The sequence below is a fragment of the Echiichthys vipera genome, assembly GCF_963691815.1.
Source record: "Echiichthys vipera genome assembly, chromosome: 16".
Taxonomy (NCBI): domain Eukaryota; kingdom Metazoa; phylum Chordata; class Actinopteri; order Perciformes; family Trachinidae; genus Echiichthys; species Echiichthys vipera.
The window spans coordinates 17,295,987-17,323,935 of NC_139841.1; the positions used below are offsets into that span (position 1 = coordinate 17,295,987).

General features: G+C 39.7%; 1 protein-coding gene across 1 annotated transcript in view; it reads left to right on the forward strand.

The window, feature by feature from the left end:
• Positions 1-504: 504 nt before the first annotated feature.
• wdr70 (WD repeat domain 70) overlaps positions 505-27,949 on the forward strand; it is a 36,820-nt gene continuing 9,375 nt past the window's right edge. Inside the window, exons 1-13 of the mRNA XM_083929356.1 lie at positions 505-546; positions 1,537-1,596; positions 1,712-1,795; positions 1,876-1,981; positions 2,137-2,365; positions 3,111-3,170; positions 3,718-3,851; positions 5,654-5,807; positions 8,356-8,432; positions 14,837-15,011; positions 23,304-23,403; positions 23,764-23,848; positions 23,954-24,092. Of these exons, the coding sequence (XP_083785482.1) occupies positions 522-546; positions 1,537-1,596; positions 1,712-1,795; positions 1,876-1,981; positions 2,137-2,365; positions 3,111-3,170; positions 3,718-3,851; positions 5,654-5,807; positions 8,356-8,432; positions 14,837-15,011; positions 23,304-23,403; positions 23,764-23,848; positions 23,954-24,092 (1,428 nt within the window). The 5' untranslated portion in view covers positions 505-521. The remainder of the gene's footprint in view (positions 547-1,536; positions 1,597-1,711; positions 1,796-1,875; positions 1,982-2,136; positions 2,366-3,110; positions 3,171-3,717; positions 3,852-5,653; positions 5,808-8,355; positions 8,433-14,836; positions 15,012-23,303; positions 23,404-23,763; positions 23,849-23,953; positions 24,093-27,949) is intronic.

Here is a 27,949-nt window from a genome sequence, read left to right on the forward strand (position 1 = left end):
TACACACACACACACACACACACACACACACACACACACACACACACACACACACACGTTTTAATATCTGACATCTTTTACATTTTCAGCATATTTCATAAATGACCGGCCAGTGATAAATTCTTGAGTTGTTGTATTGCATTTATGCTGGATTTTGCATTGGGTCTTCAATCTTCATACCAGTCTTGTTTGTTTATTTGAACCATATGATCCTCTATAAATACCATATGCAGTTCTTTATCATCTTTATATACTATATATAAAGATGATCAAAACACGCTCAGACACTGGAAGAAAGTGATGCAGTAATGTTAAATCTCCACATTGTTTATCTCCTGTTAACTCGGCTTTGCTTCAGTGTAAAGGTAAAAACCCTTCACAGAAATTAATCTAATCCAAAAATATGGAAAAGTCATCCTCCACACTCGGAGCACCCAACATCAGCTGTGCCACAACAAATGCAACAGAAGAAGAAGAAGAAGAACTTCCGGAGGTCAAAGTTAATCTTCGCATTTGAAAACATGGACCCCAACAAAGTGGCTAAAGGTAGCAACGTTTATTCTTTATCTCTTGTATATTTATTTTACACGACTTACATGTATGTGCAGGCACACCGGGCTGTATTTCAAGTTTCTACATTTTCCTGCTGACTACCTGGCGCCACTATGTGAGAAGAGACATGCAAACGTTGCTCGTTTGCTAGCTTGTTTGCTAGCTTTAGTTCTCTGCTGTGGTGTTCTTCTCATAGATATATGTCTTAGGTCCTCCGAGCCTGATATCACACAGGATTTTCACCATAAAACCTTAAATGTTTTTTAACTGTAGCTGGTCACACCTTAAATTGTCCGGAAAAGAGCTGAAATTGTTCTTGTTGGGTTAAATCTGTTCTTCTTACTTAAGCTGAAATGATAAAGTATTCTTAGCTAACAGTCAAGCTTTAGTAATGTTATATATATATATATATATATATATATATATATATATATATATATATATATATACATATATATATATATATATATATATATTATTTTTTTGGTTGACGTCTAAGAACGTTGTTATGTTACTTTCGATGGAGGCATATTTTCAAGTGTGAGCAACGTGATAAGATAGTCCTTTTATTAAGTGAGAAATTAACATTTGTGCAGCAAAAAGGGGATAGAAAAAAACAAAATACACATATAAAATATGAAAATATATATATACATATAACAACAGCACCAATATATAAAAGTAAATAATTTACATTAAAAAATTATATTTTTGTGGTATTAAGATGTGTGTATTTTTGGTATGGTAGGCAGGATCCTTTATATTGTTGTTCTTGTGTTTATTTCACAACTCGAAAACATACTCAGCATGTTCACCTGTAAGGGGAAGAAATGTCACCTGTAGTTGAAGCTGCTTTGTTTGCAAAGAAAACAACACAACGAAGACAGCTGTGTCCTGTATTTTTGAGCATTCGCATGAAAGCAGTTTTCATGATAAATGAGACAACGCATGCTATTAAAAATAATCTGCTTGCCTCTTTCGCAGCATCGGGCGAGACGGCTGACGATGGAGACATTGCATCTGTCATGGGATTCTCTGGGTTCGGTGTGTACAGTGCAGCACAAATGTTCAACAATTTGACATACTTAAATTCTTAAATGATTAACTGACAACTTGGTGGTCGGTGATTGTTCAAATGAGTTGTCTTTGCTCCATCCAGGTAAGAAGGCCCGCACATTTGACCTGGATGCCATTTTTGAACAGACACGTCGAACAGCCATTGAGAGGAGTCAGCATGTATTAGGTAGGTCAACCAACGTAACAAGCTATTAATTTGGTCACCAGGGTGTGTGTAAATGTGTGATGTAATTCTTCCTTCCTTAGAGGGGCGGCAGAAAGACGATCCGATGGAGGAGGGAGGAGAAAGCTCCAAATCAGTGAAGTCATCAGTCAGTGTTCAGAGAGACAAAGCTGCAGCTGCTACTTCCAGGTAACCAGGGATTTTTTAGTTTGATTGTCTGAGTGACTACTATTTTACAGTTTGGTCAGGGTGCCACTGCCTCAGAGGTTTGTGACATGCCTGTAAATCAAGCATAATATCACTTTTTACATTGACTGACAATAATGTTCTTTTTTTCCTTTTAGAAAACAGGAGAGTGAGAGCAGTAGTGACAGTGGTTCAGACTCTGACTCAGAGCTTATTGGACCTCCGCTGCCTCCCCAATATACAGCTCAGGAAGGTGATGATGAGCGTGTGCGTCTGCCTCGTCCACCAGGCAGCACTGCTCACAATGATGATGAAGAAGAAGATGATGATGATGATGATGATGATGATGATGATGATGGGGAGTCACAAGATGACGACGATGATAATGTATGTCTGAATTAACATTAACAGTAGTAATTATAGGTGAACTACAAAATATTTCCTATAAGTCCACCACTTGGATCTCCCTGAGTTTTTATTTGTTCTGTTTAAAATTTGTTCTGTTACTAATAACATTGATGTCGACTAAGTTTTATTCAAGTATCCCAATAAGCCATGGACGTGTGACAATAAGAGTGCACAATACCAGGATCCTGAAGCTGAAGCAATTATATGGAATTTATCCATCATTATTTGAATTATTTACATCAGTTTTTCCCCATCTCACAGTGTCTTCAGTGTAAAGGGCCTATAATAGCACCTGATTAGTCTGAGTTGTGTGGTGCATTTGAAATTTCCCCACTAGGTGGCAGCACAAGAAAAAATTTTCAGCGTTTAATGTTACACTATACAGTATGATGGTCTGATCTTGTATTACTAAACAGTAATTACAGTGTTGTGTTTCTCCTCATACCAAATTGTTTGTGCTGCCTGAAACACATCGGCATCCTAAACACAGCATTTCTCAAAAGAATGGCGATTCATTGGTTTTCACATGAGGAGTATTAACACTGTGGACTGTCACATAGGGAAATAAATGCCTCAGGTTATTAGAGAAAAGTTCAGATCCTAATCTTTACACCCTATTAAAGTTAAAATGTCACATGTAATTCAATCTCAAAATGAAATGCCACACTATAACTACACACCAAATTCGTCAGTCTTCTTATAATTATCTCATTTTCCACCCTAGAATCCAGTGAAGAAGATTCCAGACACTCATGAGATCACTCTGCAGCATGGCACCAAGACAGTAAGGACTTCTTCTTGTAGCACGTATTGCTTATGTGGTTTTATGGAAATGTATTAAATAACTCTTTAGTTATAAAGAAGAATAAGAAGATCTATATACTCATAAGTGGTTTGTAATTCACACCATAATTTATTTATATTATGCTCACACTAAAACTTCTGGAGAGCTGCATCAGTTATTGGATTGTTTAGCCAATGCTCCATAACTTTATGCTGTATTTTAAGCAAGTCTGTTTCCCTTGATATTTTGTAGAAGGGAGAAAACAAAATGTTCTCTGTGCCTTTAGGAAAGAGCCAATCTGGTGTCCAGATCCAGTGCTGATTGCAGTTTTAAAACAGTTTAGATCTGTATAACTTGATCATTACACAAGAACAAACTATAAATATTTGTCTTCTATTTATTTTTGCTGCCTTTTTAAAGGCGGGGGTATGACTACACTGGTAAATATTCCTAGCAGCAGAAGCAACCCTCTGCATTTGGTTTGCCTCTGAGTCATACAGGCTCATAGATTGTCTTATATTCACACATAAGGTCGTTGTCTCCTCAGGTATCAGCTCTTGGTTTAGACCCCTCAGGAGCCCGTCTGGTGACTGGTGGGTATGATTATGATGTGCGGTTCTGGGATTTTGCTGGGATGGACCAGGCTCTGCAGGCCTTCAGATCCCTCCAGCCCTGTGAGTGGTGAGTCCACTTCTGAGAACACAACGTGGAACATCGACAAGTGGTTAATTAGTTTCATGCAAACATCCAGTAAACTCACGCACACACATTTGTTAAGCTTTGTTGAGCCTCATGTTAACTGTGTGACATCCTTTCTTTGCATCCAAAGTGAGCCTCTTAGAAGCAGATGGTTGAGATATGTGGCTGTTTGTGTGTCTGTGCGTGTTTCATGGAATCCAGCATCAAAGATCAAACTCTTTTTTTTTGTTTTTTGGGAGTCAGTGGGCTGAGCTGGAGCAGGCTTCCCCTTATTAACAGAAATTCACGCTACATTTAATTTGATTACAGTGTGATCCAGTAGCCTGTTCACTAACAAGCTGGGCCTCTTATAGAAAGCTATGCTGCTGAGGTCTACTCTCTCTTTCCTGACCCAAAAAGGCAAATTATGAGCTAATTCAAACTAAAACACTAAAAACTACAGAGCATTTGGTGCTTTGTAGTGAGCCTTTGAAGATGCCAAAGCCCCCCCAATTAAAACAGCATTGGTGTTAGCCTCACCTTAATTTCAACAATGGATCTTTTTGCTCTGTGTATGGAAACACTGGTGACCCAACTACCCCCTGCTGTGTTAATGCTATTTGATGACGACCCCAATTCTAATCTCACTCCGGTTAAGTGGTCCAGAAAATTGTCTGTCTCTTCAGTATGCAATGCGGTGCATTGTAAAAAGATATGTGTCACATTCTGAAAAGCACAGGATGACTGATGCTTAAGTTTACATGCATACCTTATGTTTCTTTTTATGTAGTTGGGTTATGTTTATTTTCTTTCGGTGTGTTTCATTATGTAATATGTTTCAAAGAGTGTGTTGTCATCTTTTCCATTTGCTTTAAAATGCCATTATGCTCACTGTTAGATTTGTTTCGTGTGAGAATCTGTTGCGTGTTATAGATGAAAGAGACCAATAATCACATGTACATCAGATGTTGTGTTGTTTTGTTTCCATAGCTACACATATCTATTTTTTTGTTTTGTTTTTTTCCCACTGAAGTCTACCCATTGATGGATTAAAAAAAGGGCCTCATGCTGCTACATTTCCTTAAATTTTCTCTTAAATTTCTGAGAATTTAAGAGAAATCTACTCCAGATACATCAAATGGTCTTAGCACCCAAAATCTACTTGTACCCAGGGGTGCTGAATGATGAATCCTACTTATTTGTAAATGTTTATTGGCCTATGGTTACGCCCCCTAAACAATATTTTTAGGGCAGGTGCTGTGTTGTGTGTTTTTCTTACCTTCTATCTTTTCTTCTCTTACCTAAGAAAAGAGCAAAAATAAGAACACATTGGTGAATTCCACAAAGCAATGGGTACTAACAAAATAAGAACAAATCTTGGATATGAACAAAAATAAGGAAATATTTGATAGTATATCGCCTCTTGCATGAGGCCCAATGTTTTAGTGTTTTTGATGGCTTGCAAACAGGCATCAAGACACTTAGCAGCACTTATCAGCACCCCAGAAAGGCAAACTAAAAGTGTGTGTGTGTGTGTGTGTGTGTGTGTGTGTGTGTGTGTGTGTGTGTGTGTGTGTGTGTGTGTGTGTGTGTGTGTGTGTGTGTGTGTGTGTGTGTGTGTGTGTGTGTGTGTGTGTGTGTGTGTGTGTGTGTGTGTGTGTGTGTGTGTGTGTGTGTGTGTGTGTGTGTGTGTGTGTGTGTGTGTGTGTGTGTGTGTGTGTGTGTGTGTGTGTGTGTGTGTATGTCTGTGTCTGTGTGTGTGTGTCTGTGTGTCTGTGTGTGTGTGTGTGTGTGTGTCCCTGCAGCCATCAGATCAAGTCCCTGCAGTACAGCAACACTGGTGATGTCATCCTGGTGGTTTCTGGCAATGCACAGGCCAAGGTGTTGGACCGTGATGGCTTCAATGTCATCGAGTGTGTGAAGGGAGACCAGTACATTGTGGATATGGCCAAAACTAAGGTGAAGTGGTGCTCACATAGTTTGGATCATGTTTTTGTAGTTTTGGACATCATTTCCTTCATGACAATATTGTACTCGCCAAATGAATTTCTGAGATGTGATTCAGATGATAATTCTCTGTAGGTTCATTATTACGAGCGACCCTTTATGCATTGTTTTCACAGTGTCATTTCATACATTATTTGAAAATATCTATAATAGCCATCTATGATATTCATGTTTTCAACAGCAGCCCAAAAGTGACTGCTAATTCTAATCAAAAGCTGGATGCTCTGCTCTTATGCTGTGTAGATAGATCCTGCCAACACATAATGCTAGCAAGGTGTAGCCATGGGCTGGTCTGTTTTCGTACTGTATTGATCAGCCAGAGGCCGTCTCAGGGGGAGAGGGCCACCACATGCTTTCAGGACTGTCGTGGTTCATCTCTTGCCTGTACCTGCTTCTACAAAGGAGTTTCCTAATTCATTGCCCATGTTTGGGTTTTACTGTGTTTAAGAAAGCCATATTAGTGGTCACTAACCATCTGTGCCAGCTGCAGTGCATTTAGACAGTTTATACCACCCATATGAATTACTTGTGAAGTGAAGGCCCATTGATTGCAAGTAGTGTTTTCCAGGATGTCCTACATTCTTGTCCTGCTCAGTCCCATCTGGAACTGATGGGACAGTTTGGTTCAATGAAAATGCGTTTTGGCCCGCTGACAATGTCCCAGTCGATTAGCTGTGTTTCATGTGATAATTATGTCCTTGCTTCTACTTGTTGACAGACAATAATTTGTTTCCTACCTCATCCCGCTGTGTGCAGAGAGATTTGCCACACAGGAGGTCTATGTGCACACGTAGTAGAATGGCATGATATGTTAATTTTTTATAATAGTTTGTTCTATAAAATCTAGGAAAATAGTAAAAAAAAAAAGAAGAAAAAACTGTACGGAAGTCCTGATAGTTTGTTGAAATAATAATAATAAACTTTATTTCTATAGCACTTTTCAAAACATAGTTACAAAATGCTTCACGACATCAAAAGTAAAAAATAATCCAATAAAATAAAAGCATTAAACATAAAACAAGCAATACATAAACAATAGAATTAATTAATTAATAGGCACACATAGAAAATAGTTAATTAAGTAACTCCTCCGGCAGGTAATTTCAGAGCGCCTATGCTAAATGCAACTGTGAGGAAATCGATCTGGACATGCCAGTGTTGTTCCAAGTTAGTCACTTTTTGTTATCAGGGAGGCTTCTATTCTTGGTGCTGTTGTTATTAACCTTCTCTATTTTAATTTATTGTTAGTTTGAACATCAGTCTGTTTCTCTTTAGTCATTGGCAATTTGTTGTCCTTAACTGTTGAGGCAGAGGAATCAGATTTGTTTAGGAAGGTAGCGGCTCCTTTACCCTAATGATGGAGCTCTTGTAATGCCATGTTTCCGTTTATTTTGATGTCATTAGACAGAGTAGTGAAGCAGTCATTCACATCCAGTTTGAGCTTTAACCTCATCATGTAGTTGGTGTGTATTTTACCATAAAGATTAACAACATAGCAGTTTATTTTTAATAATTTTTGGTCATTAAACAGCAAGACCTGGGCAGTTCCCTTTTTATCGATTATTAAAGTGGTCTGTTTAAAGTATTTGAGAGTGAACAGGCAGGCCTCTCTTATTCCTGAAGCACACATACCAATGTCGTTTGGTCAACCTCTGCTCATGCTAGACTCTGCTTTTGTGAGCATCCTGTCAAATAGCAATATGTCATGTCTGAAGCCTCTTTGTAGCACACTGAAGTGTTTCTCTCTGACCTGGCAGCGGGGGAGGCCTCTCTCTGGGTTATCCCACTTTGAAGTCATTTGTTATAAGTTATACTCCACAGGACTACTCCAGCAGAGGAAACGTCTAAAAGTTACTCTTGTAGGAGCTCACTGTTTGAAGCTGTGACACAGCCTGCTGCACTGCAGTTCACCGGTTCAGTTGTAGGGCAAGGCCTCTGTCGAGGAAAGCCAAAAGTCAAAGTTATAATATGATCAAATTAAAGGTCCAAAAGATCCTTTCCTCAAGGGAGAGCCCTTTTTAAGCTGCATTCAGATCAGGCAACATAATTGGTACCTCTCAGGAACTTTTGTTGAAATAATGAAAAATATAAATATCCTGAAATAATTAAGTGGTGACCTTCTGCCCTGCAGTTTTGGCTTGAGATTTAACAACAGCTGTCTCTGCACATAATTTGTGTAAAGTAAAATTGCAAAATACGTCTTCATGAATTCACCTTCATTGGTTCCCCCTGGCCACATTTGACCTTTTTGTGTTTCCACTAACTCTTCCTGGCTACAACTGCTACAGCAGTTTCAAATGAGTTTGAAAACAGTTGTAGGGCAAATGAGAGCCCTGAATGTCAATGTTGCCAACTGGATTCACGGTTAATCACTCGATCCACAGGTGTGTGCTGCTGTACCTAAAAGCGGCTGGAAACTAGCCAAAGGAGCTGGCCAGCAAAAGTTTAGTGCCTGTTAAAAATATTGCGTTTGTTAATTTGCACTTTCTGCTCTTTTCAGGGCCACACAGCTATGCTGAATAGTGGCTGCTGGCATCCCAAGATTAAAGAGGAGTTCATGACCTGCTCCAATGACGGGTGAGTTTTAAATGAGTGTTGTGAGCTCTGACTTAATCTATTATTTGTCCCCTGTCTTTGTTATAGCTGCAATATTGTACATACTCTTAATCCTTATGGTATTATCCATTACATTTTCAGAAGGAGAACTAGTCACCAACATATCCGCTCCATGCACAGGCATATAAATCATTCGTGGGTTTAACAGTATTAGGTTTTGTAACCAACCTTTATTCAGAAGCATCCTAACTGGGCAACAAACCTGTGTATGTCATATCCTAGACCTTTCTACGCTCTCATCCTCTGTCACCAGCAGGGAGTCCTCTAGTCCAGATTATGCCTCTGGAAAGGGTAGCTCTTGGCTTCACAGCAGTGCATTAACACATGGCACAATTTATACTGGTTGCTGTCCAAATGCAGCTCTTTATTTTTATCCAGTAATTTGGACCAGAGGAACACTGCGGGTGATAACAAGACGTCACACTTACGGGTATTTCTAAATCTTTTTGCACAAGTCATATATGACTGCAGAAGTTGTGACCCTTTGCCGTGTGTAAAGGTGTGAGTGAATATTTGTGAGAGTGTGACTTTGAGTGAGACCACATTGATGAGTTTAAGTGAGTGTGACTGACAGCAGTGCAGAAACCCAGGGCTATCATCATTAAGTGGAAACAAGGGCCCGGCTTTGTGGATAGGCCGTGGACCAGTGTTTACCAATGTTACTGCTCTCCCAGATGTGGAGGCTGGTTTATTTTGCTCTTATTGAGGCTCTGGAAATCCTCCCCTGGCACGTTAACACTGGGTGTTGCCCCTGGCCAGCTCACTGGAGAACAGCAGAGAGGAGCGCACAGGGAACCATTCACAGCAGAACAGCTGTGTGTGAGGAGGGTTCACAGCAGCAGAGCAGGTCAGCAGAGCAACCTGCATCTCAGAGATGGAAAGAAGCAGTTACTGCCTGTAGTGATTTACAGGTGAAAAATGTCTATGTAACCCCATGTCAAATCTCTCATATTGCACATTTACTTATCATCACTTGAGAAATGTGCAGGGCAATAAAGGGGCTACTTGATGATTAAGTGCTGTACTTGACTTTCTTGCTTGAACCACTACCCCTAAAATTTCACACTTCCTCAATCAGAAGTCCCTCTCATTCCTCCAGTGCAAACAGAATCTAGGCGCCAGGGTTTAAACAGGTGCCAAACACACTGATCACATTACTTTAGTCCTTGTTTCTGTACTCTATCTCCTCATATTCAGAATTAAACATTTACTATCTTAGTATGCATCTTTTTTTTGTTTTACTTTTTAAGTTGAGAGTACAGCCTGAGATCCTCAGAGCAGAGTTCCTGTGACTGTACAATAAGCCAGACGAAAGTCAGACAGGCATGTGCTGATCAAACTAGATATGAGGGGGTTCTGGATATTACTCAGCAAATGTGTCCTACTTCTTGGACCTGGCCCCAGTTTGAACCTCTCTTTTCTATGATTTATGGTCTAAATTGCTAATTTCATTGGTTTGGATTTTGCCTCTTGAGCCATTTCTCACATGTCCGGTGAGTAAGGTGCTGACATAGTCCGAAGTTGCCCTTTCTCACATGGAGCCTACAAGAGTCGATTGTCTAACTCAGACACGCCCTCACTTGCTGAGAAAAACTAATTTGGACATCTGCTTTCTCATATACAGCTCCTCAAGGTTATGTCTAGATAGTTTCAGGTTTTCAGTGCATGTTTGAAAGAGGCTTTGCTCATCCTTCTTTAGCTCTATCAGGCCCCCTTGAAGACTGTAGTCAGTGGGCCTCTTGAGAATGGACCAGCAGTTGGCCAATAGTACCATTGGGTGTCTGCTACTGGCTGTGTCTGCTTAAACATCACCTAGGTTTTCTGTCTTTTTTCCTGTGTCACCCTAGTAAGAGAATCTTTGTTGGGTTTATTTCAATAGGTTATTAAGCATGATCACTGGACCGCCCAGCTTCTTAATTAAAGGTCCCTCTAGTTGTATGGAATCTCATTCATAAGAACGGTCCCCCAGCTCCTTGAATGATTTCATTAACAGAGACTTTTTTTCCCTGAGAGGAAGTGGATGAGAGGAAAGTACTGATGAGGCATAATAATGCAGCAGCAGGGTGGTAGCAATTGTCCATACACACTGTGGGTTGAATAGGGGCTACAGCAGAACTGTGCGACTCGATTTTGTCAGTAAATAAGTTTGTGCCTCTCGGACTGGTGTGAACATGTCAGCGTTTCACGTTCTTTCTTTCGGTTTGAGAGTTGTGAGATTGTTAAAGCTCAAAATGTTTTCCAACAGTGGAACAGTGTTTCATGTTTGATCCAAGGGGTAAAATGCGTATTAAGCATTGAGGCACTTTAACAAAGTTTTTTGCTGAAAGACTGAACACCTGTTGAAAGCCCCAGATTTATTTCTCAGAAAGAGAAGGCAATATGTGCTGGGTCTACTCCCGGTTTAAGTTTTTCTTTGGCAGCATTGAACTCAAAGTAAACTAAAAAATGTCTGGGACCTCTATGTTAGTCGTGGTTTTGGAGAGCTGCAGCACTTTTTTAATGAACAAAATCTGAAACCGTAGTGGCTTAAACAATCTTAACAAACTGTACCGCAAACTGCATAATTGTTGAGAAATAATAATTAAGGAAAGCGTTGCTTTAGTGGCTTTCGAGGACATAACACTGTTGATTGTAAGTTTTACTCATTGTAGTTTTATAGTGCCTCAGGAAAGCGATCCAAAAATTTGTGACTGAATTTTCAGCCAGTAAAGCAGAGGATAGGACAAACGGCGACTTTCTAATTGGGCCCATATGTTGCTTCTGGTGAGTCTTGAGACTCACTTGCACATGTGCACACACAGATACACACAATTTGAGGAATGTTTCCAGGAGGCTTGAATGCCAGGGATTCCCTTCTTCTGGCCTGCTGTCAGAGCTGCAGCTGGACGTGGATGTGTAGCTGTAGACTCAGAGGACAACATGGCATGTCATTTTTTACTTCTGGGAAACAAATGAAATGTCCTTAGCATACATTCAAGACACACACATGATGTGACATATGTGACACATTAAGGAATTATAATTGGAGAGCAGCCACGACTATGAAGACACAAGACAGATTCATCATCTACTGCTTGGATGAATCCTGGTTTTCTTTCCCTGAACTTTTTTTCTGTCTTAACTAATCATGGCTATCATACTGATCTTCTCAAGTAAGTAGGTCATCAATTTTTAACAGCCAAATTCTTATTAAGTGTTATCTGAGTGACAGAACAGGGATGAAGAGTGAGGACAGACATTGCAAAGTGTATTTGAGCATGTTGGGGCGGTTCACACGGTTAAATACTTCAGGTTCATCCACAGTCCAGCTCATCTCCAACTGTGGCCCGTCTTACACAGCAAGTGTTCCATATCCTGCCCAAGAACGCACATACCATACATTAAAGGAGTGCATTTATTCTTCTTGTTCAATTCACAGTCATGCTTGAATTTGTGACTGACAGTAGTTCTTTAGCTTGTGAATACAGTGTTTGTTTCTTTTCTTATTGAACTAAATATGGGCCCACTTCCTGATGCGGGAGGCGTCTTACCGACCAGATTGTTTGATTAAATCTGAAGAGCTGCCTTGACTTCTTTTAGCTTCAGCACGGATTTTGTTCCTGTGTGTTGTCTCGCCTGCCCATGATCCTTTTTTTAGGTTGATTTCTACTTTGGAGCCACACTAATAATGTTGTGAATTTATTTGAATCAGTATCTTACTATACCCACGGAGCATCTGTGCTTAGACCAGAGTTTTTCTTTTTTTTTTTCTTTCTTGCTTGAGTGCCACTGTGCCAAATCCTTCTGTTATTTCCCCACTTTATCTTCTTCAGCTGCGATGCAAGATGGACCATCTTTCCTTCCTAATCCCCATTCTCATAACAGAGCCCTAGTTAGTCAGTCAACCGTCCATCAGGCAACACAGCCTAACACCATAGGAGTTTGACCAATAAACAACCTTATGCAAGACGTACACATTTCTTATCCCTCTCTTTTACTTATCTTATCATCTGGGAAAATGATCCTAGCAACCCCCCCTCCCGACACGAGCGCACACACACACACACACACACACACACACACACACACACACACACACACACACACACACACACACACACACACACACACACACACACACACACACACACACACAGGCCTATAACCTGACAGATAGATAAAATCTGGGGCCTGGGGAGTTGTCACTCCTCAGTTGATGTGTGAACAACTGTGCTACCTCGTAAAGTGCACACGCATGACTGAAGATGTATGGCTCTCATTTTATTACATTCACCCCTCTGTCTCTGAAGCGTTTGTGCGGGAAAAAGGGGACTGCTGATTGAAGGGAAAACAAGGTTGCAGGAAAGAGAAAAGGGCGCAGTTTTTGGCAGTTTCTTCATGTCACATGTGAATATTTTGACATCTCTCTCTTTCATTGCTGTTACTTTCCCAAAACAACCACCTCCCCTGAGAGAACATAGTTTGAGACTGCTCCAGATGTTTCCCTCTGGAATAAAGGTGCAACTTTAAAGGGACATATTTTGCTAACTTTCGGAGTCATATTTGTGTTTTGGGTTTACGTGCATGTTTACATGCTTTAATGTTCAAAAATAAATATTTTTCAGAATATACCTGTATACACTTCCGTAGAAGCCCGATCAGCATTTCCAAGTCTTCCACATTTGCGCTCTTTGTGTCTCTGTACTTTCATTGCAGATATAGACATTGAAATCTCTAATGGGAGACAGGAAGTTTGTCCACTTTAATTAACTATTCTACTGTACAGATAATTAGAGCCAACACTTGTCCCTTCCCTTTCCTGCCGTGCTCTGTGTCTTGCTTGTGACAGATGAGGGTGTGCAGTCTTCGCCCTATGCTCAGGGTTGGCTCAACACAGCCTCTCTATTCTATCCCTCTGACAGCCAGCAGTGTCATGTTTTGGAAAGAGACCTTACGATAAATAGCATTCCGAGTTTTGTGTGGTACGCAAAAGGTTATGTTGTCTTTATTGGCTTGACAGATGCCTATAGTCTTTTGTAAACAAAATAGAGATGTCTGTGTGAGGCAGCAGGTGGACCAATTTGTCATCCAGTCCATGGCTATCACTCTTTCTCATCCACTCTCACACATATCTATCTGCTCATGTAAAAACCTTATGTACAATGCATTAGCCTTCAGGTTGTAATGGGCAGCTTCCTTATATATGTAGCTTTTGCATCCTTTTTTTCCCAGAGATTTATTTTTTTAATTTATGAACAGCTTTGGTTTATGTGGATTTAAATACAACTCTGCATCAAACAGTTTTATTTGACCCTTGCCAGTTCTCCCTCAAACCATATGTCTTCAGCTGGCATTTGTATCACATTGTTAGACTTATCTAAACAGGGTTGAGTGTGTGTCTGTGACTTTGTAGCTGGCTATGGAGGAATCCTTGCCCGGCTGTAAGTAGCAGCCCTGCCTGTATGTTTATATTCCCCTGCTAACCCCATGACCCAAAGGTCACGATGTTCACTAAAGCAAGCAGTGGGTCACAGACACATTTGGACACGCTCTGTCTGGCATGAGTGTTTTCCGCGGGTGTGTGAGAGGTTGGCTAAACATGTTTGTGTGTAGTCAGGTAGTTCAGTAAATAAATGTGGAGGTTTGAGGCTCTTGAGGTCACATGCAGTACTGCTGAGCACCTCAGTTTGTCCTCTTTTTCATGATTTTTGACTTATCAGTTGTATCTGTAGCTCCACATCTTTTCACAAAAGTTATGAAAAGATGTGGAGCTTGTTAAAAAGATTTTGATTAGGCGAGGAAGCAGTGTGAAACATCTCTTGCTTGGACATACGCTATTGACAAGGGACAGCAATTGCCAGCAGGGTTAAAGGTTCCACCTTGTTTTAAACTAAACAAATTGGTGTTCTCAGATCATCGTCCACTACTACGAAATTCAAAATGTTCAGAAATACTGACAACTGCTTTGACTTGCCCAAATAATCTACTTACTCCAAATGCTTTTTAAAGTAGCTTCATCCTTTCTTTTTTTAACACATTTAGGAAGACTTACTATTTGCACATATACTTTAAAAAAAAAAATCTCTTTTTTAATTTCTCCTTCTCACTAGTCCAGTTTGTGTTATGTGTTCAATGATTTCATGGAAGCCTCAGACACACCTGTCAGACTGATCTACTGTTCTGCTGTTTGCTATAACCTAACCATGCAACACATAGCTGCCTAACCTTATGTTCATGATAATGGCATAGGCGCACCATTTCCATATGAGTTTGATTTATTACAGTGGTGTATGGTGTTGATGACCAAAAATGTTTTGAGGTAAGGATATATTATGAGGGATCATGACAGTTGGGTGTGGATCAATTAAATACTTATCTGTCCGCAGCACTGTGCGCACCTGGGATCTGAGCTCGGAGAAGAAGCACAAGTCTGTCTTCAAACCACGTTCCTTCCAGGGGAAGAAGGTCATCCCCACATGCTGCACCTACAGTCGTGATGGGAAGCTCATCGCAGCAGGCTGCCAGGATGGCACCATCCAGATCTGGGACAGAAACCTCAGCGTGAGTCTTAAGACACACACATACCAACCGCCTAAATGTGCAGAAGGTTGTAATGTATGTCTGTTTTGTTATGGCCTCGGATACAGAGTCATGAGACTCAGGTCATTTGGTCACAGGCCAGAGAGGTCAGAGTTCAAATGTCACTAACACTGGCCAGAATTCAAAATGCCTGGCTTTAAAATGCATTTGCCTAAACTAGGAGTAGTTGAGAATATCATTAGATGAATCATTAGCCTGTCTGAACTGTATTGACCCTATTATCACACTAACCAGGTAAGAGCTGCCCATCCAAACTGTCGAAACCAGAGTCTATAGCCATGTTAGAGGCTCTGTGAGGATGTACTTGGATACAGCAGTGAATGCTAACAGCATCATACTAGCAAAGACAATACTAACATGCTGATGTTCAGCAGCTATAATGTTTATCATGTTTGCAATCTTAGTTTAGTGTGTTAGCGCGCCAACATTCACTAATTAGCACTAGAATCTCAGCATGATTGGAATGCCATTAGTTGTGGAGGTATCATAAACCAAAGTATTGGACAAATTAAAATTTTGATCTGACGATGGCGCTAGATGTTAAGCGATCATCAAGGTTATTGAATAGTTGTTGAGATAGTTCATTCTGCACCAAAGTGGTGGTAAATACAGTCAGACTGATATTACCTTCCCTGGAAGCATGGCTCAAAATAGCTGATTATGTTACTGAATTAACTGTGATATGATGATTGAGTTAAGTTACATGAGAGTTACTGGGAGGCCTAATCACAATTTCCGCCGTACATTTTCCACTATTAGTTAAATAGGCAATTAAGTTAATAAGGTATTCATTCCATTCTTCACGATTCACATTGTTGAGGTAATAGTTGATCTTGGCTCTAAAGTAGCATTGCTCTCACTTATTCTGCTGTTTTCACTCGAGTTATTTGACAAATCGACGGTGTGGATAAAATGACTTGATTCGGGGCTAAAGAATGCATCTCGATTGTTTGTCGAGCAGATCCTCTGTGTCTCTCAATTGTATTATCACTGATAGTAATTATCAGCCAATGCTTGCCTGTTTTCCTGTGAGTCTCACGCATACAGTACGTAGTTAGTGTATAGGCAGCAAAAGGAGCGTGTTTCGCAACTTACTGCTCACTTGCTCATTCACTCACAAAATTCACCTCCATGAAAGATGTGAAGAGGAAAAACATAGCGGGAGAGTTGCGTTCCTGTTCAAGAGGGGGCTAAGGGGACATGTAGTACTCATAATTCAATATTTAGAAAAAGTGACATATGGCAGGCGTTATTCTTGTTCGGTATTGTCTTAAATTATGTCTCACTCATGATTTCACAATGTGAGAAACACTTTGTGCATACTCACCCGGGGGTCCTAAAACATCATAAACCCCATATTTTAAGACCCAAAATAAAATTGATGAAGGGCTGCACACAGATGTTGCTAAATGCTTTAAAAAAGACAACCAGTATCCGGACAATACACGTTTTGAACAACTGGTTCTCATGAACTTTCTGGAGATTAATAAGTTGTTTTTCTGCCCATAACATTTTGACACATTTTTACTCTAATCTTTTTGTTCCACTATATATCTTTTCATCCGTCCTGACACACATGTGTGGACAAGGTTGAATGCTTCTGTTATTTCATATGTGAATAGTGACAGTGACAATTAAGCTGCAGTTACTGAGTTGGAACAGCTTGATTGGAAAGAGGGGTTTATCCAGATTAGTCAATTGAGAAGTAGGCTACATGATAATTACTCCAACAGTCAACTTCATTATCACTGGACACAAAACAAAATGGATTTAGATTATTTCTATTGTAAGAGCTTTTGTGCTTCCATGTGCCCATTTTGTATAGACTCCACTCACCCATCATCCCACCCCTGGGCTGCTTGTAGCAGCAGGTTTCGAGTGATTGGGTTAAAGCTCTCCAAATTTATTACCCCTCTTTCTCCAAACTAAATATTTACCCTGCGTCCCATAGCAGCTTACAATAGTCATGTCTGTTGCCTGACCACTGGAGCCTGTCCTGTCTGAATGGCTCAAAAATTTAGTTAGTGCCCTCTGCCCTAATCAGCAACCTGTGCTGCTGACTTGAATCCAGCCACAAACCTAAAAAGGAGTTGACCTCCCGAGATGCTTTTATTGCTGCTCCCTCCACTGCTCAAACAAGGCCTATCTCCTGTTGTATCGCCACTATTACTCATGGCCAGAATATGCAGGCAGATCAATCACAATCAATCATGTACATGACCTTGATCTAGAGCTGAGCCTGAAGAGAAGCTATTGAGGATGACACATCGTGCTCTTGAACCCTGACATGAGTTGATTGATCCTATGACGGGAGTCAAGTAGGTCTCTCTTAGTGCATTGCCACAGAGAGTGATTGCATGCTCATTCTCTGACCAGAGGGGCCGGTGCCAGGATTACAAGACTGCATTTAAATGGTTGCCAGGTAATGTGCACTCTGTGAAAAGTTTGTGCGGTGAGGGCGCAGGCCTTCGTTCAGAAACATTACCACAGAGACCTGGGGAATGTTATGATGTCATTGGTGGACTTAGATGTTTCCAGACTTCAAAGTGGGACCCCAGAAGAGGCGGTTTTGATGAACTACTCCGTTGGGGAGTGTTATCATGAGATGATATGGCAAACTTTCTCTTGTTTTCTGCTTTTGCTGGCTTTGTCACCACAATTGATGCTTAATCATGAGAGAAACCAGAGATCCCCAGAAAGTTTAAAATCTCTCCAGAGATTACTTTATTTATTACATAATTTTGATGTATAGTAGATCTTCATTGTTATCCTTTTTAGGTTCTTGCCTTCAGCTCATCTAACTACTTCTGGCTTGTTTACTTGGCTCAACATCCAGTTTTTATTCCCGCAACGCAGTTTGTTACCTGCATAAACTGACAATTATTTACAGTTACCAACCGTAATAGGACCCTTAAAAGATGTGGCTATAGAATATTTAAAACGGGGAATAACAAAAGAGCTTCTTAAAGTCAAATGAAAATGTTTAGAATGGCTAGAGTACATACACAACCCTCATAATGAATATGTCTTCATGGAAGCGTTCACAGGTCTGTATCTAAAGACAGTCGTAAACATTAACACTGTATCTCAGTCCTGCAGCCTCCATTGTGACCTTCCCAGGATTTCTGTCATTGCCACACAGTCTGATCTTCCCTACTTCAATCCTTTCTACATGTAGGATACAAATAGTCACTAAATGACCTTCAAGAGGGACTTTTTTCTTTTTCAAGTGAAAGCTACAATTTTCAGTGTTGTGCTCGTTCCTAACCCATGTTTTAACCCTGAACAAAGACTTGAAAACGATGTACAGAATCCTATGGAACACACTGTCAGATTATGTGAACACTCATTCCAGTGTGATCAGCTAACACACACACACACACACACACACACACACACACACACACACACACACACACACACACACACACACACACACACACACACACACACACGGCTTCACCATCACCACTTGTTGATTTCCATGAAAGATCAGAGCAGCTGCTCAGGACTGCGGTTTGGCCACTTGATCCTCAGAAAGTAACAGAGGTCAGAGTGAGATGTTACAACTGACTATACAGTGGGCATCAATAAGTATTTCAGGTGTGCGTGTGGTTGTAAAAGTATGGCGGTTGGGGAAAGGCAGCGCTTTGCAGTATTTATATAATGATACCCAGATAGTGTGGTTAGGAACAGTTGGCCCTGCGGTAGATTGTTATCATAGTCTGCTGCGGATAAAACCCAATGCTGCGTTTCATCAGCTATTTATCAACTCCTGCTGCCAGATGCATGGATTCATAATCTAATAAGAGACGGTATTCAAACATGCATACCTATGTGGGAAAAGGCTCATATTGGGGGCACAGTTTACAGAGGTAGTCACAAGGCACTAGAGAAGTTCGAAACTCTGTATGAGAATCCGATTTCACTAACCGGCTGTGTAGATTATCACAGGAAGCAAACACCATGGCATCTACCAATGCCAGCCAACATTAGGATAGTAAATAAACACTAAAGCTTTCACAACAGCAGTAAATGATCTAGAAATAGCTGTGGGTGTATGGTTGCAATAAGCAGCTATTGAAGGCACTACTTTTACTGACTGAGATTATTTTTCAAGTTCTAAAATATGAAAAAATCATTATTTCATCATTCAATCATATTATTATTACCCATTTTATTACCGTTGTGTCTGTTTTTCTTTTCATAATGAACTCCAGAGTTGAAAATGGCTTGTCTTTTACTCCTTCCATCTGTTTTGTCTGTTAGATCGAGAGATTTAAAAAATATATATATATAAAAACAAAACATACATTGAAGACACTATAACATAATACAACATAAAAGGAGTTCAAACAAAACATGTGTAATAGCAGATGGTGTTAATTTTTGGAAAGAAAGACGTCGGATGAAACCAAAGAATTTGTGGAGTGATTCATCCAATGTCGAACAAGAGCTCATAACGTTCCATAGTTGACCTGAGAAAACCTGTGGTTATCTTGAAAAACATGTGTTTTGAGACAATTTTAAAGGGGGGAAAATGCATCTTTGCAGTTCTCTCTGGAGTTATGTAAAGTACATTACATCAACGTTTTCTCGCAGTGTGTTTATGGTGTAATATCTACTTTGGATGCAATATATTTTCACCCTGAAGCACTCTGCACGACACTATTATTTTCCTACAAACCATAGAAACCTGTCGGTACTATCCTCTCCACTAGAACCACTTTTATGATGTCCAAAACAGCTCATAAGACAATATAATTACAGGGAAATGATTCATCAGCATACCCTCCTGTTCATATCCCACTAACTCCAGCCAACCTATTTGTGCTACCATGCATATGCACTCGCAGTTACATGAATGGATATTTTGTGTGTTTAGTCCATGTGCACATAACACTGCTGGGGCAATGGTCTGTGATTGAAACAGGGCCCCAAATGTCTTTGTTTCAGGCTGATTAAATAGTAAAATCTCAAAGTTCTCTCAGTATTGTGTGTTTGACTGGGGTTAAGTTGTACACATTTTACTTTAGCTGCTGTTTAGTAGGCCTGTGATAGCCTGTGGCCTCACTGTTCCACGCCTGCTGTAAGATTAGAAAATGTACTTCTTATATTAAATTGACCTCTTGACTTTTATTTCTAAACCAAGTCAATTTCCAAGGGAGCGAATAAAAGAATAGAAAGATAATCTAACATAAGAAATGAAGAGAATGGATTTGAGTCAACGTTAATATATGAGTAAAATGATGATGGGAAGCAGAAAATTATCCCTTGAGAGACTACAGAGGCTAAATGGCCTAGGAATGAAAAAGTGGAATCCATGTTATCTACAGTTCAAGGTAACAGTGTTATCTGTCTCGTCCACGTTAATAACTTCCCTCCATTTACTTTGGAAGTGAAGTATGGCCTTGTTTCCTTCTTGTATCATAAGGACATATCACTCATTCACCTCACGCTCCACTCTCTCCAGCTCTTTTTGCCAGCATTTCTCTATCTTATCTGTCTTCCACACTCTGTGCTCACTTCAAACTCCTTATCCACCTCTCTGAGTTAAACGCCTGGATTGCTGCAATTCTCTTTTCACTGATTTATTTGCATACCGTTTAAAATTAATGAAAATGTAGCTGTATAAACCAAGGTTATGTTTGTTTGAGTGTTAGCAAGCCTACTTCCCAGACTATTGCTTCACCACTGTCTTTTAATGATCAATCTATATACGCCGGCTGTACCAAAGCAAAACAAAGGCAATGGGAAGTAAATGTGGAATGACACAGAGAGAAGAGACAGGCAAAAAGGTATTGCAGTTAGTACTGAATTAATTAGTTAATTTGTTTTATAATTGAATAGTTGTTTAAGTCATTCTTCAAGCATATATGTCAAGCTTTTGCTGATTTCAGCTTCTTCTTAGCTCCACATTTGTGCATCAAATATCTTTGGATTTTGGAGTGTTGGCTGGAAAAAACAAACAATTTAAAGTAGTCACTAGATTTAATTTAATTAAATGTATTTATTACTTTTGACATAGAACATTAGAGAGGTTACAAGCATTGTATATGTCTTCTAGTTATATCTGTTTTCACTTCTGTTCATTGTCCACATTTTGGGTGGCCGTGTACTTTTAAGAGAGCTTTTCTTCTTGCTGTGCCTTTTGTGTGTGTGTGTGTGTGTGTGTGTGTGTGTGTGTGTGTGTGTGTGTGTGTGTGTGTGTGTGTGTGTGTGTGTGTGTGTGTGTGTGTGTGTGTGTGTGTGTGTGTGTGTGTGTGTGTGTGTGTGTGTGTGTGTGTGTGTGTGTGTGTGTGTGTGTGTGTGTGTGTGTGTGTGTGTGTGTGTGTGTGTGTGTGTGTGTGTGTGTGTGTGTGTGTGTGTGTGTGTGTGTGTGTGTGTGTGTGTGTGTGTGTGTGTGTGTGTGTGTGTGTGTGTGTGTGTTGGGGGGGGGGGGGGGGCTGTGTTATTTCCAGCTTGGAGCCGCAGACCTTGGCACACACACAGTCTCCCTACTACAGTAGTACACCACTTGTTCAGAGTGAGCACCGAGGAAGAACATCGCACGGCTGGCCATCTTGAAAACAGCTGTTTAAACGAGACGTTAAAATGCTTCTGTTTGCAGGGGGGAACAATGCTGCAGTGGCTGGGATTAATTAGGAATAATTTGAATGACTTCTAAATTGGCTGCATTGTAATTTCTAATTGTTTCCAAATTGCCACCATGGCTTCTCCTAAAGCTGTTTAAAACCATTCATTATCACTTTTTACCCCATGAACTACAAAGATGAGATTCCATTCCCTCTAGCTTTGTAATCAGTCTGTTCTCACCTCTATAAAATGACCTCAACTGAAATGTCACTTAGCCTACTTGGTTTTCAGTGATGCATGCTGATCATCACAGCCAAGTTGAGTAAGATGACATTCTCATATACAGCAACATGCCGAGGAAATAGTTACAAGGGCAAAAATTCTACACATGATTTGCCCGACGAAGATCTTGATGGCGGAAACGTTGCCTGGGGGGCCGTAATAGTGTATGGACGGCCTCTCCTTTTCCATTGTATGCTGCTGTTCCTTGTGTAGGATGTGAACTGTCTTTGCTTCAACTCAGGATTTATATCATTATCGATTTATCCGATGATCATTTTGTCTATTAAAATCATTATTTGGTCTTTCTTAAATTACAGCTAAAGGGGACACTAAAATGATTATTTTTTTTAAGTAAGATAATAAGAAAATAAGATTTAGTCACAAGCTCTTTTTATTCTTTTTATTGGTTAAAACTTTATAAAACCCACACATAGATCTAAAGAGTTACCAATAGCACTGATTTATGAAGACAAAGAAAGATGGCAAAATATGGGCATATGAAGTTTTTGCCAGACAGCAACAATATGTAAAAATGGTTGAGTTGCCCTTTAACTGTTTTAGGTGGAGGAGACAGTGTGTGATTCCTTGTCCATGATGTGAAATGAAATGACAATGTTTGCTTAGGGCTGCAGTGAAAGGTTGTCTGAGGTGCATTATTTGCTGGTAAACTTTACAAAATTATAATACTATTTCAGGTGGGCGCAAAGGAATAATCAAAATCTGTCAGGCAGGAACCAAAGCTTGCCAATGTAAATCTCTGTGGTCTGTAGTCTTGCTAAAGAGTGTGGTGGGTACAGTGTGTAAAGATGCTGGTGTTTCACAAGTTGCAGCGAGCTTCATAGTTAAATATATAGTATGGTATTCATGGAGGAAATGGAAACCGTGTGTTGTTTTGAAAACACACGAATGAAAAGGTCTTTTTGTTACTGCAGTGTGCAACTGAAATGACTACTTTTGACGCAAAGCAATGGTAGTTTCATACTGTTGTACGTCAGGAGATTACAAGAACTCTTTAATTTTAATGAGCAGTAGTGACCAAGGCAGCATGGATGGTAAAGGCAGAAAGAGCCTGGAGAGCACTATTTATTCATGTTGTTCTGTAATTAGTGATCAATTACATAGCGTCTAGGTTTTCTCTGTCTCTTTAATGCATTCTGAGACTTCTTTGCGATTCATATAAACAGTATATAAATAAATTAACTTCTGTATATTTTGTCACTTGTGCATAATTATTATTAAACACAAAGTTAGTTTCTGCTGTCACAACATTCACTTTCGCACATGCCCTGGAATAATATAATAGCATTTAGCCCAACCTTTTTTTGACACATTCAGGTCAGTCTCTTCATAAACCATGAACTATACTAATGAATTATATTCTCTTTTTCTACTTAGGTCCATACAAAGTTTCACTGTCGACAAGCTCACATTCCAGGATCAGACACCTCCTGCATCGCCTTTTCCTATGATGGCATGACTCTTGCTTCTCGTGGAGGTACGAAAAATACCTTAATCTAACAGTATCTTTCAAAACCCCACAGCCAGCAGTGTGAAACACACATTGAGGTTGCACTCATCAGCAGTCACGCTCAGTCTCCAGTTTTTAGGTCCAATACTTCCAACATCCAAGGTGATGGTTAAAAGGTCAGGATGTTTCTAACACAAAGACAAACGGGAGTAACTATGTGCCAGTACTGTGTACGTATTTCTGTAATGTAAATGAAAAGTAACTAAAGCCTTGTTGTATGGTCGTGAAAAGGCAAAGAAAATATCTTCTAAGACAGTTCCACTGTAACATCCTGTAAAAGATATACAACAATTTACAGTTTACCTGTTGTCTCCATGTATTTTCTAGGTGATGACACTCTGAAAATGTGGGATATACGTAACTTCAAGAAGCCTGTGAACGTAGCTACTGGACTGACCAACTACTTCACAATGTGAGATTTTTTAACTGTCTTCTTAATAACAATGTGCTTGATTACTGTAAATAATGTACGGGTTATGAACTGATGGTATTGTATGTGGGTACCTTTCTCTATTAGGACTGACTGCTGTTTTAGCCCTGATGACAAGCTTCTTGTAACTGGGACTTCTGTGAAGAAAGACGAGGGGAATGGGAAGTTGGTTTTCTTTGACCGAGCTTCCTTTCAGAAGGTCTATGAAATAGAAGTCACCAATGCAGTAAGTCCTGCCTCATTCTCCATAACCACAACTTCTTTCATTGCATGCTTTTCAACTGGTTGATATGATATGTTGGTTACAAACCAAAATTCCCCAAAATAATGCGCAGTGGAAAAGAAACATAATGAATCCACAATGACACATGATGGAAACATAATGAAACCAATGTGTATGTTGTTCCTCTTCACGGAAGTATTCCGTGCTCAAACAAAACTGCAGCCTTAAAATGTTTTTATTTGTTTACAGTTCTGTGAAAACACAACAACAGATGTCTCAAGGACTCGTTATGACAGCGGAAATTGGCTGGCCTGATATGGAGATTTATTTAACTTCCAATTTACCCAACACAGTTATTCCAACAGATTGGAAGCTGTTGTTGTAGTAGTAGTAGTAGTGTACACGGCTCCACAATTGTGCAGACAGCAGCTTCTGTTAAATATATTAATGATGCAGTAATATTTTAGAAAAACCCAACTCTACAAAAATCTGCTAAAGTGTCATTCCAGTTCAAATCAAAGAAAAATTGGTAAATCAAATATCAAGTGGCCTAATCCTCTGGCAGTGACTAGACATTTTCCTTTTAAATCACTGCATGTCTGAAGTTGTATCTCAGCAACATAATATGTATTTTCTCCTTCTTCATCATGGTTGAACGATTGATGGTGGCTGTGTTTGGGGGGAAAGTACAGAGGAAGCTGACACTGAGTAATAGAGGGGAGTGAAGGCAAAGGAGAAGGAAAGTTTAAAAAAAAATAGGGGGAATAAAGAAAACCTAGGATAAAGCAGAGTAATGTTACCTTTCTTTACCGCCAGTCATTCCCACAAACCTTTGGCAGGACAGCTATTGACATTTGTATTATATTGCTTTGAGTTACATTTGAATTAGATTATCTACGGACACAATGTTGCATGTTCCATTTCAATTCACTACACTGTCAAACACGTTAGCATACTATGTGCTTTATACTAATCCTGCTTTCTCAGAAACCCATTTGGTGAGGGCAACCAGCCATAGGTGCTGAAATAAAGGGCAGAGGTGATCTCTTCAGTAGAAATACTTTTTCTTGTTGTTTCCTGCTCCTCCTCCATCTCTACTTTTCAACAGATTTAGCACTGTGTATCTGTAGTCATAACAGTGAGGTCTGACAGAGGATAATGGCTTCAAACATGGTCTCCGTAGCTAAGGCATGACACTTTCACATGGGCCATTGAGTGAACGTGTTTGAGAGGGGGAAAGAGGCAAAAGCAGATGCATCCCCGTCTTGTCAGCCAGCTGCTGTTAGCTCGCAAACCTTGGCACAGCATCGACACTAAGTGCACACCCGTGGCACAGTTGCACTTACTGAGGGGCTGTCTATGTTTTGGTTGAGCCATTTATGTGAGTTTCGAACTTAAGTTGAATAATTTCATTTTTTCCACAGAGTTCTGCTTTTACTTTGATGATCTCTATGTCACAGCAATAATACACTATTGTCCGTGCAAGTTTTTTATTTAAATTAAGACCACATTCTCTAGACACCCTGTTGCATAGTTGTCCTTTCCTCTCTAGATAGGTAGAGCTCCGATAATGTTAGAGGATGGTATTCCATAAAACCTCACAGCCAAATTGTTTACTGTAGTGTTCAGTATTAATGGTGTCACTCAAAGCCGGTAGGTGGCATGTACATTTGTTTTCTCTTTCACTTTACCGAAGAGGCTAAACATTTGGAAGTGATTTTTCCATTGGCCTCCATTGTGAGAAACTGGAAGGACGGCAAAACCTCTTCCTGTCTGTCCTCACCCTTTTATGCTGCACAGAAATCCAGCAGATTTTCAACCAAATTCCACCCGTTGCCATTTAAAACAATGCAGTCTAGAGACAGGCTGCCAATTGTCTTGGCAGTGGTTTTATTTGTGTTAATTGTAACCTTTTAAAATGTATATGGTAATGATTTAAATACTTTAATAACGCTTTGTTCCTCCAAAAGGAAATACAGCCAATGCAGGCTTTGAAAATATCCTTTTAAGCCATTCACATAGTTGAGTAGTTTTTTTTTGCTGTCGTATAACATCTAATTGCTTTCATTTTTACATAAAAGCTTCCATTTGTGTGTCAACATGTTGGGTGGCCACATGGATGGCACAGGCCAGGGGCTCAGGGAAAATACATGCAGTGTTAGAGAATCTTACTCTGTGCACTTTATGGTAATTGCTAAATGAGATCAATTACTTTAATTAGCAAAATTGCATCAATATTCTTTTATTTTTGGCATTTTGACATTCACTGAACAAATGTTAATTAATACAGGTTAAAAGAAGTGTGTACAGAGATAAGGTTTATGGTTTTATGGGGATGGTTAGGGTTAACCTAGGGATTGCCTAGTCTAAACAATTTTGATTTTTGGATTGATGACTTTCATGGTATTTGGCTGCATGTTCACATTCGATAGTTTTATCCTCTGATTCAGCCCTTCCTTTTAAGCTACTGACCATCATTCCTAACTATCAGTGTAACTATATCGCCCACGCCAAATGGTATCGGTAGCTTTACCACCTTTTATAAAATATAATTTCGATGCAGTGAAATTTAGTTTTGCTGCAGATCAGGTATTTCTGGTTGACATGCACTCAGTGAACCTGATGAATGCACTATTTACTGTGTTTACATCAGCCGTCTGCTTCTCGGATGGCCCAAGAATTTAAGTGCAGTCTTTATAAAGTGGCGTACCAGGCAGGCGAGTGAAAGGAAGGGCCACCAATCATTTCTAACTAAACAGTCTACATAACCCCAGACCTGGATTCTGGGTACGCTTGGGAGTGGAGGCTGTTTTAGGCCCATTTGGTAAATACTTCAGACATTCTTAAGCTTATCTTAGTCCATCAAAAGGGGCAGAAAGCAGGTGAGACCATGCTGACTATAAAAGCACAGCAAATGCTTTTGGCTGGATTTCAAATGGAACTTAAATCTGCAGCCCTCATGAATTTCCTGTAAATGTGTATTCATCTCTGTGCTTTAAGTATTCACATTTCAGCTTACATCTGTGTAGCATCCAGTATTTTGTGATCACCTGCTCAATTACAGTAATTTGAATTCCAGTAAGCTTTATTGGCACGAAAGATCAGAAACCTATACAGCAAAAGCAGTACTGAAAAAATATGTATATTGACAGTAGGGGTGACCCCGAATCGACGACTATTCAGGAACACCCCTAACTGACAGATTTTTAGCAATTAATACACAATAATGTACAAATATCAACAATATATCAAATATTTTCTGTTTGTAAATCTGACAAGGACCTTTGCTATCATCGCTCCACTATTGGTATGGGATAATGGGATAAGTTACCTAAAAAGTTAGACAGGACCAATTTGATCCACCCAATTGCCATCAGTGCTGATAGTGATCTTATTAAGTGGATTGGGTATCAGCCTCATAAAAGAATAATCACAATCAGATCTATCCAGTGATCCAGTATCCAGATTAAAAAACGGGAAAAAAGGCATGACACTGACTTCAGATCAGTAAATCAATCTAAATCCTTAGTATCTTTATAGGAATCTGTATTCAGAAAGGAAAACGTAGCATCATAGGATCCCTCATATGATTGACTTGGTACAGTTTGAAGTCTGCTATTCAGTTTAACTTCCAGTTGTAAGATTCTACATTATCAGAATAATTAGTTGAAACATGCTGAAAAGTCTAAAAGACAAACAGATTCCTGCATTTCAGGAGTGCAGCTTAAGAATAATTGATTGTATTTTATGATGTTTCTCTGCGATGAATGGATTTTTTGTTGATGGAGAACTATTTAGGGGTAACCTTTACTAGTTGCTGTTTGCCCAATGCTACACCTACCATCTCATGATTGATGACT